Genomic DNA, 13,344 nt, shown 5'->3' on the forward strand with positions numbered 1-13,344 from the left:
AGCCACATAGGGCCCCATGAAGAAAATGGGGCCTTATGAGGCAAAACATAGTTTCCTGGTTGATGTTAGGATTAAGATGCGAGTTGTGGTACGGTTCATTTTAGGGATTATTTTTTCACGAGGCTTTTCACAATGAATGGTAGTCAATGGTGAGTGCAAACCTGTGTGTATGTTGACAAAAAAGAACTAGATCACGAACAAGGCACAGTAAAATACATTTCTTTATTTATATTTTAAAATGTAACACTTCTGCTCATGTCGTCATGATGTTGTCACAGCAACAACACTGTCATGATTACCATTGTAAAACTGAAGAACCACCTCAGATTACTTAAGTGCAAAGTAAATAATTTAAAGACACTGTACTACAATCTGTTGATTATGGTAAAACCAAATGAAAGTATAAATAATAATTAAATAAAAATTAAGTTAAGATTCTTATGTGCGTGTTGGAGACAAACAACTGCAGTTGTCTTCCAGTCGTCAAACCCGTTAGCTACTAAGAAACCGATCATGTTATTTAAGTTAAGCGCTCATTATACATTCTGGATCAGCATTCTCTCACTCGCCTCTCCTATTGGTCAAGGGCTGCTATGATGTAAGCCTATAGGGTTCCTCCCTGAAGCTGATGTCACAAAGCAGTGATAAATGGTCAGAAGGATAGTGGTAGGAGGGGAGGCGGTCAGGGCCGATCTGCTCTTCAGTGGGAATGTCCAACAGGCAGTTCACACTCAAAGCATTATGGGTATACCAGATGTAGTCAAGCGTATTGCAGCTCTCTCCAGAGGGGCGGATTTTCCATGTGGTATAGGCTGGCTCCGTCTGCCCTTCAGAGCTCAGCAGCTTGTACGCAGAGTTCAGGCCGAGGGAGGAAGAGCTGAAGCGTCTGTAAACATCCTCTGAGGGCTCTGCATTAAAGTCCCCACACACTATTAAAGGGACGATGGTGGATGCTGACTCGCTTTGACTACCAGCCCGGGATGTTATGCTGCGTAGGCTCTGCAGCAGGTCAGCACCCTGCGCACTCCGCAGCCTCTCCCATCCACTGCGAGCTTTCAGATGAGTTACAGCCACACACAGCTGCCGACCCGTTACCCTGCAACTCAGGGTCTGAACAATGGCTACCTGGTTGGTGGGCAGCATCATGGCTGACAGCCGCAGGTGAGCTGCAGACTGGAGGGAGAAGCGTGAGTGGCGATAAAATAGAGCACAGCCATCAGGACCGTTATTCTGCTCTACATCCAGGCAGGGAGACCAGGGTTTTGGCAGGAAGCTTCCGTGGTAACCAAGGCTGGTCAAGATTGGTTGGAAAGTGTCATAGTAGTGGTCCACTTCCTGTAGACAGAGGATGTCTGGTCTGTAGGTGAGAATCTCTTCCAGGATCAGGTACTTCCTTTCCTGCCAGTTGAGAGCATCCAGTGGACAGCGGATGAAGCCGTCCTTCCCCTCACCAAGAGCTGGAAACAGAATCACTGACGTTATAATGCATGCTAACACTGTTAACTGGCACTAAACAGTGTGCAGTTGAGTATGACAAATACTGTATCATTATATTTTCGGGTATTTGATCATTAACCAAGTTAGATGTACCTTGTGCCAGTATGTTCCACTGCATGACCCGTATGGAAGGGTTGTGCTCGTGGTGGTAGGGCGCTGTGCCGCTGGGATGGACCAGATCCCGTTGTGGCCGGGCTGGTCGGCTCTGCAGGGCATCCTCACACTCTCTGAGCAGCTGGTCCGGGTCTACCTCGGCCAGGTCCTGGTCTGGGCTCTCCTCCGGGTACAGCTCTGGTTGGGCCAAGGATGAGTTGTTCAGTGACTGGGTCAGAGTACTAAACAACCTGCTGCTGCTGCTGGCCCCCATTGGACTAACTGGTGGAAAGGAACCAAGAAAGGAAAATGTATTGTCAGTAAGGGTCATCTATGGTGCTGTGAACCTTGTACTTGTTGCTAACATTAGACACCATCAGCTACTGGTCATACAAGACCCAAAGAAAAAATAATCCACAAAACCAAACCCAGAGTGTTAAGACTCGAGTCTCGTTTCAGTGCCAACATTTTTTGTCACTACTGGTTTCCATATTATTCCAGACTTTATGCAGAGCCTACTCCATAAATTACCTTCAATCAATCCAAATACCATGAAGATCTTAGAATGACCTCTCTCAGTTCATGTTATGGCAGAGTGAGGGTTAGCCATGCTGCGTTCAGCTGACAGGACTGTCCCCTATCACTGCCAACTTAAACAAAGACATGTAACAGTACAAAGGTTCTGTTGCTCTTTTAGAGCATAGTGACTTAACGTTTGTTCAGACCCCACAGTGAACCGCTGAGAAAACAAACAGTTCATTATGTTAAGAAGAAGCTGACTGGTCTGATGTAATGAATGCATACGATAAGAATAACATACAGACAGTGGCTACAGTCATACAGTACACTGAACTGCTTTTAGTTTAGTGTAGGATGCTCATTCCTCTTTCTATCAAAAGGAGATCAGAGCATCTCAGACTAAGAGAGAGACGTGTTAAATGTGAGACTAAGTGAAAATGTTAACATTGTAAAGGCAAATTTATAGTGTGCATGTTCGCAGGTCTGCTTGGGTCTACTATGGTCCTTGTGATGTAAATGATTGATAGGCTACGCATGGGCCCCTGTTCAAATGTTCATGTGCAGCCCAAAATGTGTGACGTGCTGACTTTACGCTCCAGGTGCAACCATTCCTGTATCTACCCTGGTTAAAAACGCTATACGCCTCGTACTGATGTCCACAATCACTTTATTCTTTGAAGATATGGAACACCATGAAAACTGCAACAACATAAACACATTTCACATACATTATTTTCACGGACGTTTCTAATTCAATACACAATACTTACATACAATATTATGAATAAGTACCGTTTCGCCTGCTTAGCCAGTAGTAGATAGTCCTATCTCAACTCTTTCTGTCTCTTTCTCTCTCGACGTACTTGGGTAAGCAAAGTGCGTCACTTCCAGCCTCAGACTTCACTGACTATTTCCGGTGGCGTTTGACTTTGACCATTAATCATTTAGATTGACAGCAGAACCATGAACTAGACTCAATTTACTTTCCATCATTAACTTATTTAACGTAATAAAATAAACATAATAAATAACAAATCAAATGACAATTGTACTTGTACTTCCGGTGTTGTCACAATAACACATTGCCGTAGCCATAGCGACAGCTACAATTCCACCTGCTGGAATGGAATCTGGGATCAGGTATGGATGTGTTACATGCCAGACAGCGCCCTTCTTTATGTAAAAATTAAAGTGTGGGAACAGATGAGCAACTCTCAGTGGACACAGTGATTAACTCTTAACAGCTGGAGGACCTGGGCCGACACCCAACTAGACCCTCCCACAGACAGGTCACAGGGCTGGGGGGGGGGGGGGGGGCCGGGGGGGTAGTGACTATACACATCTCTTCAGACCTCTGTGCCATACTATCCCCTGAAATGTATGTTCTTCATAGACATCAGATGTTTATTTGTTTACACAAATGTTACACAATTTATTTACAAGTAGACCATTGTTGCTAAAGAAAGTGCTAATTCTTTCCCTTAAGACTCATGTTAGTTTTTGATTATTTTGGATTATTAATTTTTGTTTAAGCATTATTGTTAGACGTATTGTCCTTCAATAATTAACAACAATAATAACTCTGGTCAGGTGCAGTGAGAGCACGGGCAGGGTGTGCAGACAGGCAGGTGTGTTAGTGACAGACAGACATACAGTAAATGCCAGCCAATCATTTCCCTGGGTCCAAATGACAGGATTGGTTGTGTTTATTACAGACCTGCGCGGGCCACATACAAAGGTTTTAAATTAAACTACTTTTATTTGTTGATGGCTATCAGGATGTGAAGAGAATTTCAACAAACAAGATAATCCATGTAAAAGGGTAATGAAAAATGTATGGTGATTGCCTTCTTTAACTCAACAGTGTATGTATAGTTTAGTAATATTCTAGGATAATAACAGAGTAGCAGATATGAAATATCAAATCTTGTAATCGTATTTAAATTAAATTCGAACACTATAACATGGTTAGAACAGCCTGTGTGTGACTTAATGAGGAACCTGCACATTGTGAAGCCGATATCTGCTTTGGCCAGGTATAATAAAATAAATAAGTGCCAAATCAAGGTCATTTATCAATCAATCAAATTGTATTTAATGTAGCCCATATTCACAAATCCCAATTTGTCTCATAGGGCTTAACAAGGTGTGACAACAGGGTAAAATAAACTTAGAAAGCTCAGAGAGAGCCACATGTGAGGGATCCCTCTCCCAGGACGAACAGAAGTTTAATCACTGATACAAATATCGAACCCCATCTTTTGTCCTGCTTGCTGACTTTAAGACAGTAAGTTATTGTAAATAAACGTTTTACCTATGGTCTCCATATCAGCTCGAATGCTTTCTTCCCTGTTCTCACTAGGTGTAATGAGTGAATTTCTCTGTCATTCACTGCTGCCCTCTTCCCTTTATCCTCTTTCATTACCTGAGCATCATGCTCTCTCTGTACTTATACAAAGTGACTCATCCCTTATCCGTCTTATCCTTCATTATACACCGGTCTCCCTCTCTCTCTGAATCATCACTTCTTAACCCTTCCTGCCTCCTTCTCGCTCGCTGTTAGACAGAATGACACCTCTATGTCTCAGAGTCACCATAGTGATGATAGATGCTCATTGTGAAGAACAGGATGCATCCTAAGATGGGGATGGCAGGACTATCCAGTTTGTGCACGCACCCACACAAACACTCTCACACTAACACAATGGACTTGTTCTCTGGTAAACTTGGGACAGATGAGGGACGGAGAAGACAGTACGTGGGTTGTTCTCTTCGTCACTGACATATTTCCTGCACATGATTTACTTGGACACATACCGTGGACATAACCTTGTAAATTCACTAATCTGATTTCAGTGTTCGCAATTTTCTGTCAGTACTTTCTGGACCTGAGTTGCAAAAATAGTCCATAAAGTGCAGGAGAAAGCTGGTACTGGAGTAATGGGCTGATAAGTCCGAAGAAAGCAAAGAAGTGGTGGTTAGGATATCTCCTTCCCTTTTTCGTCAACACTGTGAGAGTAAAACTGATTCAAATGTTCACCATGCTCACAATGACAATGTTAATGTGAGCAAAATGCTAAGTTCAACTTGAGTGTGTTGTCATGCTAATATTTAGCACTAAACACAACTGAGGATGATAGGAATGTCCATTATGCAGCTAATCCATTTGAAGCTTAAGTACTGAACAACTTATAATTTACAATCTACGAGTAAAGGATGAAACAAAGTTTTTCGATTATGTCTCATGGATTATGAATGTCTTGAGGGGCAGCCAATTTGTTGAAATATTTAAGTTAAAATCCAAAACGATCAACCTCCAGCAAGATCACTGTCATCCCAACACTTTTCTCATGGGAGCAAAAGAAGACAGTAAAAAACAGCCCCTCTAACTTCAGCCTAAAACAGGATCCAGACCCTCTGTTAGGGGATATGAGCTCACAGAAGCAAAGATTTTTCTCCAGATTAATGATAAATAATGGTAGCCTTAACATGAACACAAATATACGTGTACTTACATGAAACAAAACGGAAACCGGAAGCACAAACACTAGTTTTCAGCCTGTCTGCGGCTATATACACAACATAATTCTCTCCTGCCTCAGTCATCCCCCTCTCTTCCTGCTTCCAGCTGAGCTGAGTGGGAGCAGGCAGTCATCTGGACGTGGGTACAGAGGCACAGTTTGACTACCAGTCCCAGTAAATGCTGATGCAGCAGAAGGAGTGACTCCGTCATTGACTGGCCCATTCAACAATGGTATCAGCCTCTCACACTCTCACTCTCTGTTACTCTCTCTCTCTCTCTAACCAAGGGTCCCACACATTTCCCCCACACTGCTAATATTAAAGCTCTATCAGCAAAGCTCACATGCAATACAGAATCTCTCTCAAATCCAAACAAAGTTTATAATGGCCATGAATTATCTAAATTTTAGCTCAGGATGTCTCACACTTACTAGATATACTTTTTGACCAGGCAGCATAAAGACAGCTGGTGGGCTGTTGACTAATGGTGAAAGTGAAGGAGCACAATGTTACCATGTACTGACGCAATGTGGAAGATTACTGTTACATTTTGTAATTTATTTTATTACATACAAAAAAATGTAACCCCATTACTTTTCCAAAGCTTTTGACTTTAGTCTATATATTCTAGGCCTTGAAAAACCTCATCTCTCTCTTTCTCATGCACACACACTGTGCGGTATAGCCAGAGGAACCTCAGTAAACTGGAATGTCACTGTCAGACAAGCTAGGACGTCACACACATTGTATTTGTGCATTCAATGTGCACCATATGTTCCAAGATAGAACTGACACACCACCTCATTTTTTAAATCTCTTACTAATAATATTATGATCATAGGTAAATATTTAATCACCGAAGCTTTATTTTTAATTCGATCAAATTTTTTCCTTGTTTCTAATTCTTTGTTGACACAGACAAATGGAAAGAGACACATTTAATGGTTAAATTCCAGCTGTTTCTTGCAGTGCTCAGGGCCCTACCACAGCTGGTTCACTAGAAACGTTTCCAGAGACACTGAACTGGAACCTCCACTTATCGAATTACTTCCACTTCCTACAGTAACAAGTGAAAATGTTCACTGGGGAAAGGCGTGTTGGAACACATGCTGGTTGTGGATTCCCAGACTTTTGATTCGGTCATTACAGAATGAACTCAGATGCACTGAACTTCTTGAGTTGGCGAGTTGATCTGAAAAAATTAGGTTGAGTGTCTTGCATAAGAACACATGGCCTTTTGGGTTGAACGAGCTGGGGAACAAACCGCCGACCTTCCTCTCAGTGAATGACCTGCTGTACCTCCTGAGCCAAAGCCGCTCAACAACAAGTACTCAAGAAGTACAAACAGACATTAAAAAGCCCGTCGTCACAAACATCTATGTTTAGGTGACAACTCACCATTAGCATGTTGGTTATATTAACACATCAAAACAGACAAGCCTAGTAAAAAATATACTGAAAGCTAAAAACCTACGAACAAGGGTAGTGTCACGCTGAGCGGCTCCTTTTCCCAGTCTTCACTTAAACAGAGTCCAAGCTGCTGTTGAGTAATAAGCCAGAATGTGCTGCTGGTTACACACAGACCAAATTTTAGGTCATATTGTCATGTGCTCTGGAAACCACATGACAATTAACTTCATTACAACTGTGACATATTAGATTAAAAGTTAAGCAGTGAATGATCGACTGTCCTCTGCAAATGTCATGTTAATCAGACACTGAGCTGAAATTGCTGAATTCCACTGAAACCAAGACACAACCACTATTTGACTTATAACCACCATCACTACTAAAATGTCAGTAAAATGTTTTTATACTGACAAATATTGATGGGTTTTCTATAGATTTACATTTCAATAAATGCATTAGATGAAAATCCCATGATTTTATACCTGTACACATCTAACATCAAGGTCATCAGATACGGTTTAGGATACACTTGACTACAGACCAACTACTGGGTCTAGAAAAGGTCATTCATCTTTTTTAGGTTACCTGAAAACCATCATACCTTTTCCTACAGGCTGAGGGGAGGGGAGTTCAGATCATTTATATGTGCAACCTACCCACTAGATGCCACTGAATCCTCCATACTGAACCTTTAACCCAAGACATAAAAACAAAGAGAAGGTAAAATAGGCCTGACTCATTGCTGTAACCATGGTACGTGACCCATGACCTCTTTACTGGATGGTTATGTAACTGAGCCTGACAGATCCCATTACAGGTGGAGGCCAGTAAAGATCGGCATGGAGTTAGATTAAGAGTTTTAGCCTCCAGAGGACTGAAACAGAGGAACAATTACAGCGGCTAATTTAAGGCACCATTTTCCAGTTGACCCAGGCCATGAGGGAATGCCTACGATTATGTATGTGCTGGTGTTTGGGTGGGGGTGACCTGACTCCAGGCTGAGACCCGACCTGTTTCCTTGTGACAATACCTAAAATAGACAACCTGGTTAGAACTGCTTAAAGACTTAAACACCGCTGGTTCCTGAATAGCTTGTGCTAGACAAGCTAGAGTTTTTCAAAACGGATATTTGTTAAGTTAAGTTTTCCGACAGTTACACTTAAGATTACAACAATTCTGTTTGTCACATACACTTTTACTGTCTGTCAATACAGTCAATAAAATACATTCATAGGGTTGGGTTTTGATCAAATATTTTTGCTGAATGTGTCACAGAAAAGGGTAACCCAGATGTATACAGCACCATAATGTATCTAAAATTTAGGTTTGACTTCTAAACAGATCGGATCAAGTGACATAAGGTGTGCACATATGTAGGGTACTGCTATTTGAATGTGACAATGGGATACATGTAAACTTAAATTTCACATCTTCCGCTGTTCAAGGTATCCACAGGTTGTGCATAGGGCTAGGTAAAATTGCCAAGTATATTACCAATTAAATGAGTTTTATATAAAATTTAGCATGTTTTTTTGACCTCGTGGACATAGTTTGTTTAGGTGAGTAACACTGTATCTAAACATAAAGATTGTTTAGCGGTCAAATTCACAGGTCCCTTTTAATTTATGTTTGAGGGGTATATTCAATTTAAGTGAGGACTTTGTCGGAATTTCACAAGACGTACTAAGAGTATTTGCAAAACATGTTTTTAATAAAAGATGTCAGCACGGGGTTATTGTTTTCCTCTTCAACGTGTGTAGTTGTGTAGGATTTCTTTAGTGAAGGCGGAAAACGTGTTTTGTGAGAAATCGAATCGGTTCATGTTCAAATCCAACTGAACATCTGTACCAACTTTGAAGAAATTCCTTCAAGGCATTCCTGAGATATTGTATTGAAAAAACTAGGACAGACAGACGGCCAATGCTGAAACACAACGCCTCCAAGCCACAGCTGCTGCAAGCACAGAGGCATAGAAACTTACATACCACATGTATGGTATTCACCTCATGTCTTTGTTGGATTGGTTTTTATTTAAGGATTGTAAGTTTGTAAATTTCCCATTGTGGGACAAATAGAGGATTTCTTATTGTACAAATCTTCTGAAAAGTGGACTCAACACAGGATATGTCAGCATGTATGCTGTTGTGATAGGTCGAGAAGGGGGGTGGGGGGTCTGTTACATCATCAGCTTCACATGTGGACCACACTCACATGGTCATTCTGACATGTCTGTCTGATTTACAGGAGTGTTTGGAACCTGAGTAAAACTTACAATGACAAATGTAGTAAAACGTTGACAGTGAAACAGCCATGGTGATGGTGTTAGACATGTATGAGGATGAGCATCTTTTTCTTTAAATGAAAACATCTTTCTCTGTACTGTAGAGGTCTGTATATCTATATATAAATACAGAGCATTTACCACCTCTGTAGCTCAATGAACAACATGATCAGTGTAAAAAGATAAAAGTCATACTTCAACATGACATCAATACACAGAAACAAGTTTTAAATTCTTCTGGATGATCATTGATTGAAGTATGTGAGTGTGTTGTCTCAATCTAAAGTTTCTCTCGTGTCTCATTTCCTTTCCACTCGCTCATCAGACAGACGCTGTTATCAGGAGAACAGCTGAGGAGGAGGAGGGTTGTGATGATCTATGATCGACACAATCGATGAGATGGCTACACAAACCAGGTTTTGGCTCATGGAATATGACACGTCACATACGAATCAGTGAACTCGTTTCAACTGTCGGAACATGATGTTCTATGGTCCCATATTACACTAGGCAGTAACCGGAGGTGAACAGTACCTGGTGCGGCACTCGAGGGGGGTGTTCCGCTCGGCTTCAGCTGGGGACCGGTCCCCTTGACTCCCATTTCACTGCCGCCAACCCCGGAGCAGCGTCGTCCCGCCGGGTTGGAGGCTGGTCCCGCTGGGAACCGTCCTCTGGCTGCCGGTGCCCCCCGCGAGCACAGCTGGTTCAACAGAGCCGAGCAGCGACGCGCTGGATTCATGTTGGGCTGAATCTACCAGAGACACACGCGAAAGGCAGCACTGACTAAAACATGGACCCAACAAGAAGTGGCAACGTGACGCCTCACGTCTCTTTGTACTTGTCACTGTAACAGAAGCCGGTTAAAGTTACATCAGTTTCCTGGTGACTCACGGAACACCGGTTACGGAGGGGCTGTAACCTAATGGTATAGTCCGTGTCGGTTTAAAGAGGGAATAAAAATACGTTGAAATCAACCATATAATAAACACATTAATATGACTCTTGGAAATGTATGATACTATTTTATCTTCTGCTGGATACGGAAAAAAGTCTAGATCTAAACTAAGCTACATTCAGGAATCCCCCCTCCTGACTAGTGGTTCGAGCCGGACTGTTGACGCATACCAAAGAGGCGGGTATAAGGTGTTAACCTCTCATAAACCAGCCAATCAACGTCCAGTAGCGTGTGAGATGTGAATGACGTACACTATACCGCCATCCGCGTCGTTTCTGACGCTATTTACGCAGAGTTCTCCCGAACAAAAGGAACAGTCTGGACTGGTCTGTCAACCTAAAGAATAAACAAGAATAACTAGAGCAGGATCAGTTCCCCATCTCTAATCATTATTCTTATCTTAATAAGCATTACTTCTATTCTTATTCTTAGTAGTAGTAGAATTATTATTAGTAATATGTATCTCTTACAAGATGTCAGAAACTGTATTGTCTGAATACCGGTTAACCAGAAATACGTACATTTACTCATGCATACTACTGTTACCACCTAGCTCAAAGATGGCAACAAGAAGGGAGGCCACACACAAACCTCTCAAGCCAAAAGTAAATTTATTTAACTCCAAATCAAGATAGCTCTAACTACGTAGTGGGATGTGTAAAATATGTTACGCGTCAGTGGTGTTAACAGTGTTTGGATGTGTGAAAATAAGGTGTGATGTATGTTGTAAGGTGCAGAAGCAAAGAAAAACAAAGGCTGAGGGCCCCATGCCCCTGGAAGCAGCCTTTAGATCTGCAGCAGAAGCCCAGCCCAAAGGGGCAGGCCCAGGGTGACTTGAGTAAAAGTCTTAAAGTAGCTCATATTAAAAGTACTTAAGTATCTGGTGTTGAAATGTACTTAAGTATCAAAAGTAAAAGTACAAGTACTAAAATTAAAAATGCAAAGTGCTTTTTATAGTAGGCCTATACAGACACAAAACAACCCAAAATGTTTCTCCTCAAGATTTATCTCAACTGACTGACTGACAACCAACTGATTACAACAACAATATGCATATAATGTATAATTTTACCAATTTTGAACCCTAGATGCTGAGGTTCAAATAGTAATGGACCAGTGCATCTAGAGACAACAAAGAATTAACTATAAACAAGTGCCTCTTGTGTCTGCCCAAGAACATTAATAAACCACAGTATAACCACTAAAACATTCTGTAAATATCACTAAACATGGACCTCTCATCAGTAGCAAGAGTGATACACAATGCCCCTTATGATAACTCAGCAAAGGGAAACCAGATCTAGGCACACAAAATAAGACACTATCTCTTATCCTATTCTAGAGGAAGTAAAAGTCGTAACAAGATTTCTGAAGGTGAACCTGCGGAGGGATAGACCAACCTCTCGCGCTGCCCCCCCCCGACGGCAAACACGCCACCGGGACCTGCACATCTCAGGAGGGAGGGGGCAGCGAGTGAGAGAGAGAGAGAGTATGGCAAGCCGAATTGTCATTTATCAACTACGTTTGACTATCCGGAATTAACATTTGTTGCGGGTGGAAATCAAAGGCAGGAGGCGTCGTTCTCAAGTTAAAATTAAGCAGGTTTATTCAGAGGTCACAGGTCAGGAAACTGCGGTGTCTAGCAAATGATCATGCATGGTCCACTGATCCTGTACAGGAAAAATGGCGTTTAGTCAGAGTGCGTACAAAGCTTATATAACGATACTGGGCTTGACAGAGGTTCTTCTTGGATTGGGATTGGTCGGATCTCGTCGGGTCGTCCTCCTGGCGTCGTTTGGTCCTCCTTCCTGGCGTTGCGTGATGACGTGCAAGCCATGTCGCGGTTACTAAAGTTCATGAGCATATTGCCTCGCGTGTGCGCTTATTTTATGTTTGTGTGAAGTGAAGTGAGGTCATAGAAAACTGTGAGAAAGGCATGAAAACCTCTAGTCTAATCTGTCCGCTGTGTGTGTGTGAGGGAGTCTCAGAACTAATATAATGAAGTGATTCATGAAGCCAGAGGTTTGAAAACCTGTTATCTGTCCGCTATGCCAGACTCCCTTTTTAAGGAGTATGAAACATTCTGAGGTTGAGAAGCAGGAGAAGAACTATGTGTTATGTTTGTGTGTTTACGCTATGTGTATCTGACTACACGTTAAAGTGTGTGTATGTGTGTGAACAGTGGTGTATTGTCAACAAATCCCCCTTTCCGCACCTGATAGGTGCGGACAACACTGGGAAGGCAAAGGGCACAAAAGGGCAAGGCAGAAAAACAAACCCAACTTAATATTCAGTAAAACACAAAAACAAAAACGTCAAAACATAGCTGTGATTCAAAGAATCACAGCCAGCAAACAAAAAATCTCAAAACAAACCTGACTGTAAACATTCGGAACAAACTGAACCCAAACAATGTCAGACTGACTTTGCCCCAGGAGAGGCAGCTCCTGTAACTCTGTTTGATGTCTAATGTAGCCAAGGAAATTATGCTTTAATACAGAACGAGAAGTGAGAACAGGTGAAAGATTCATTATTATCACTAAGCAGCAACAGTTATTGAAATCATTTGTATGAAGTATAATATCTAGCTAAAACTGTTTCTATCTTTATTGCTTAAGAGTTCAATCAGACACAGACTATAGTTAAAAAGTTGAAATCCCTCCAGACTCTCTTTTAATCCCCCTTTAGGGTGTGACCACTTACTGGCGAGTTCATGTTCCCCTCAACCTTTATCCCATCCAGTGCAAACCCGTCCCCCTCCTCATCATCATCGTCGCGTCGTCATCTCCATCTTCCTCAGCTTCAGCTTCACAGCATCAGTTTCCCCTTCAGCATCCACAGCAACCACAGCATCCACAGCACCCATAGCACCCATCCCCAGTTCAGCATCCACAGAACAGCTGGGGATGAGGCACGTTTTCCTTCATCAGTGCAGAGTCTACAGCTATGTCATGTCATGGTGCATAGAGGTGGAGAGGGCACTGGTCACCCAGCCATCAGGGGCAGTTTGGAAAAAATGTCTTTCAATCACTTCCTATCAGTACACACATAACCCTCCCTGCCAGTA

At 42.1% G+C, this 13,344-nt stretch overlaps 1 protein-coding gene across 1 annotated transcript; it reads right to left on the bottom strand.

Annotated features, from left to right (window-relative positions):
* Positions 1–203: 203 nt before the first annotated feature.
* Positions 204–10,177, bottom strand: nocta (nocturnin a). Its single transcript, XM_061079518.1, has 3 exons — positions 9,857–10,177; positions 1,591–1,872; positions 204–1,457 (listed from the first exon to the last, which is right to left on the bottom strand). The coding sequence occupies exons 1-3, from the start codon at positions 10,059–10,061 to the stop codon at positions 592–594; spliced, it is 1,353 nt and encodes a 450-aa protein (XP_060935501.1). The 5' UTR covers positions 10,062–10,177; the 3' UTR covers positions 204–591.
* Between the last annotated feature and the right edge of the window lie 3,167 nt (positions 10,178–13,344).

Source organism: Limanda limanda, chromosome 10 (genome assembly GCF_963576545.1).
Source record: "Limanda limanda chromosome 10, fLimLim1.1, whole genome shotgun sequence".
In the NCBI taxonomy this organism is placed as follows: domain Eukaryota; kingdom Metazoa; phylum Chordata; class Actinopteri; order Pleuronectiformes; family Pleuronectidae; genus Limanda; species Limanda limanda.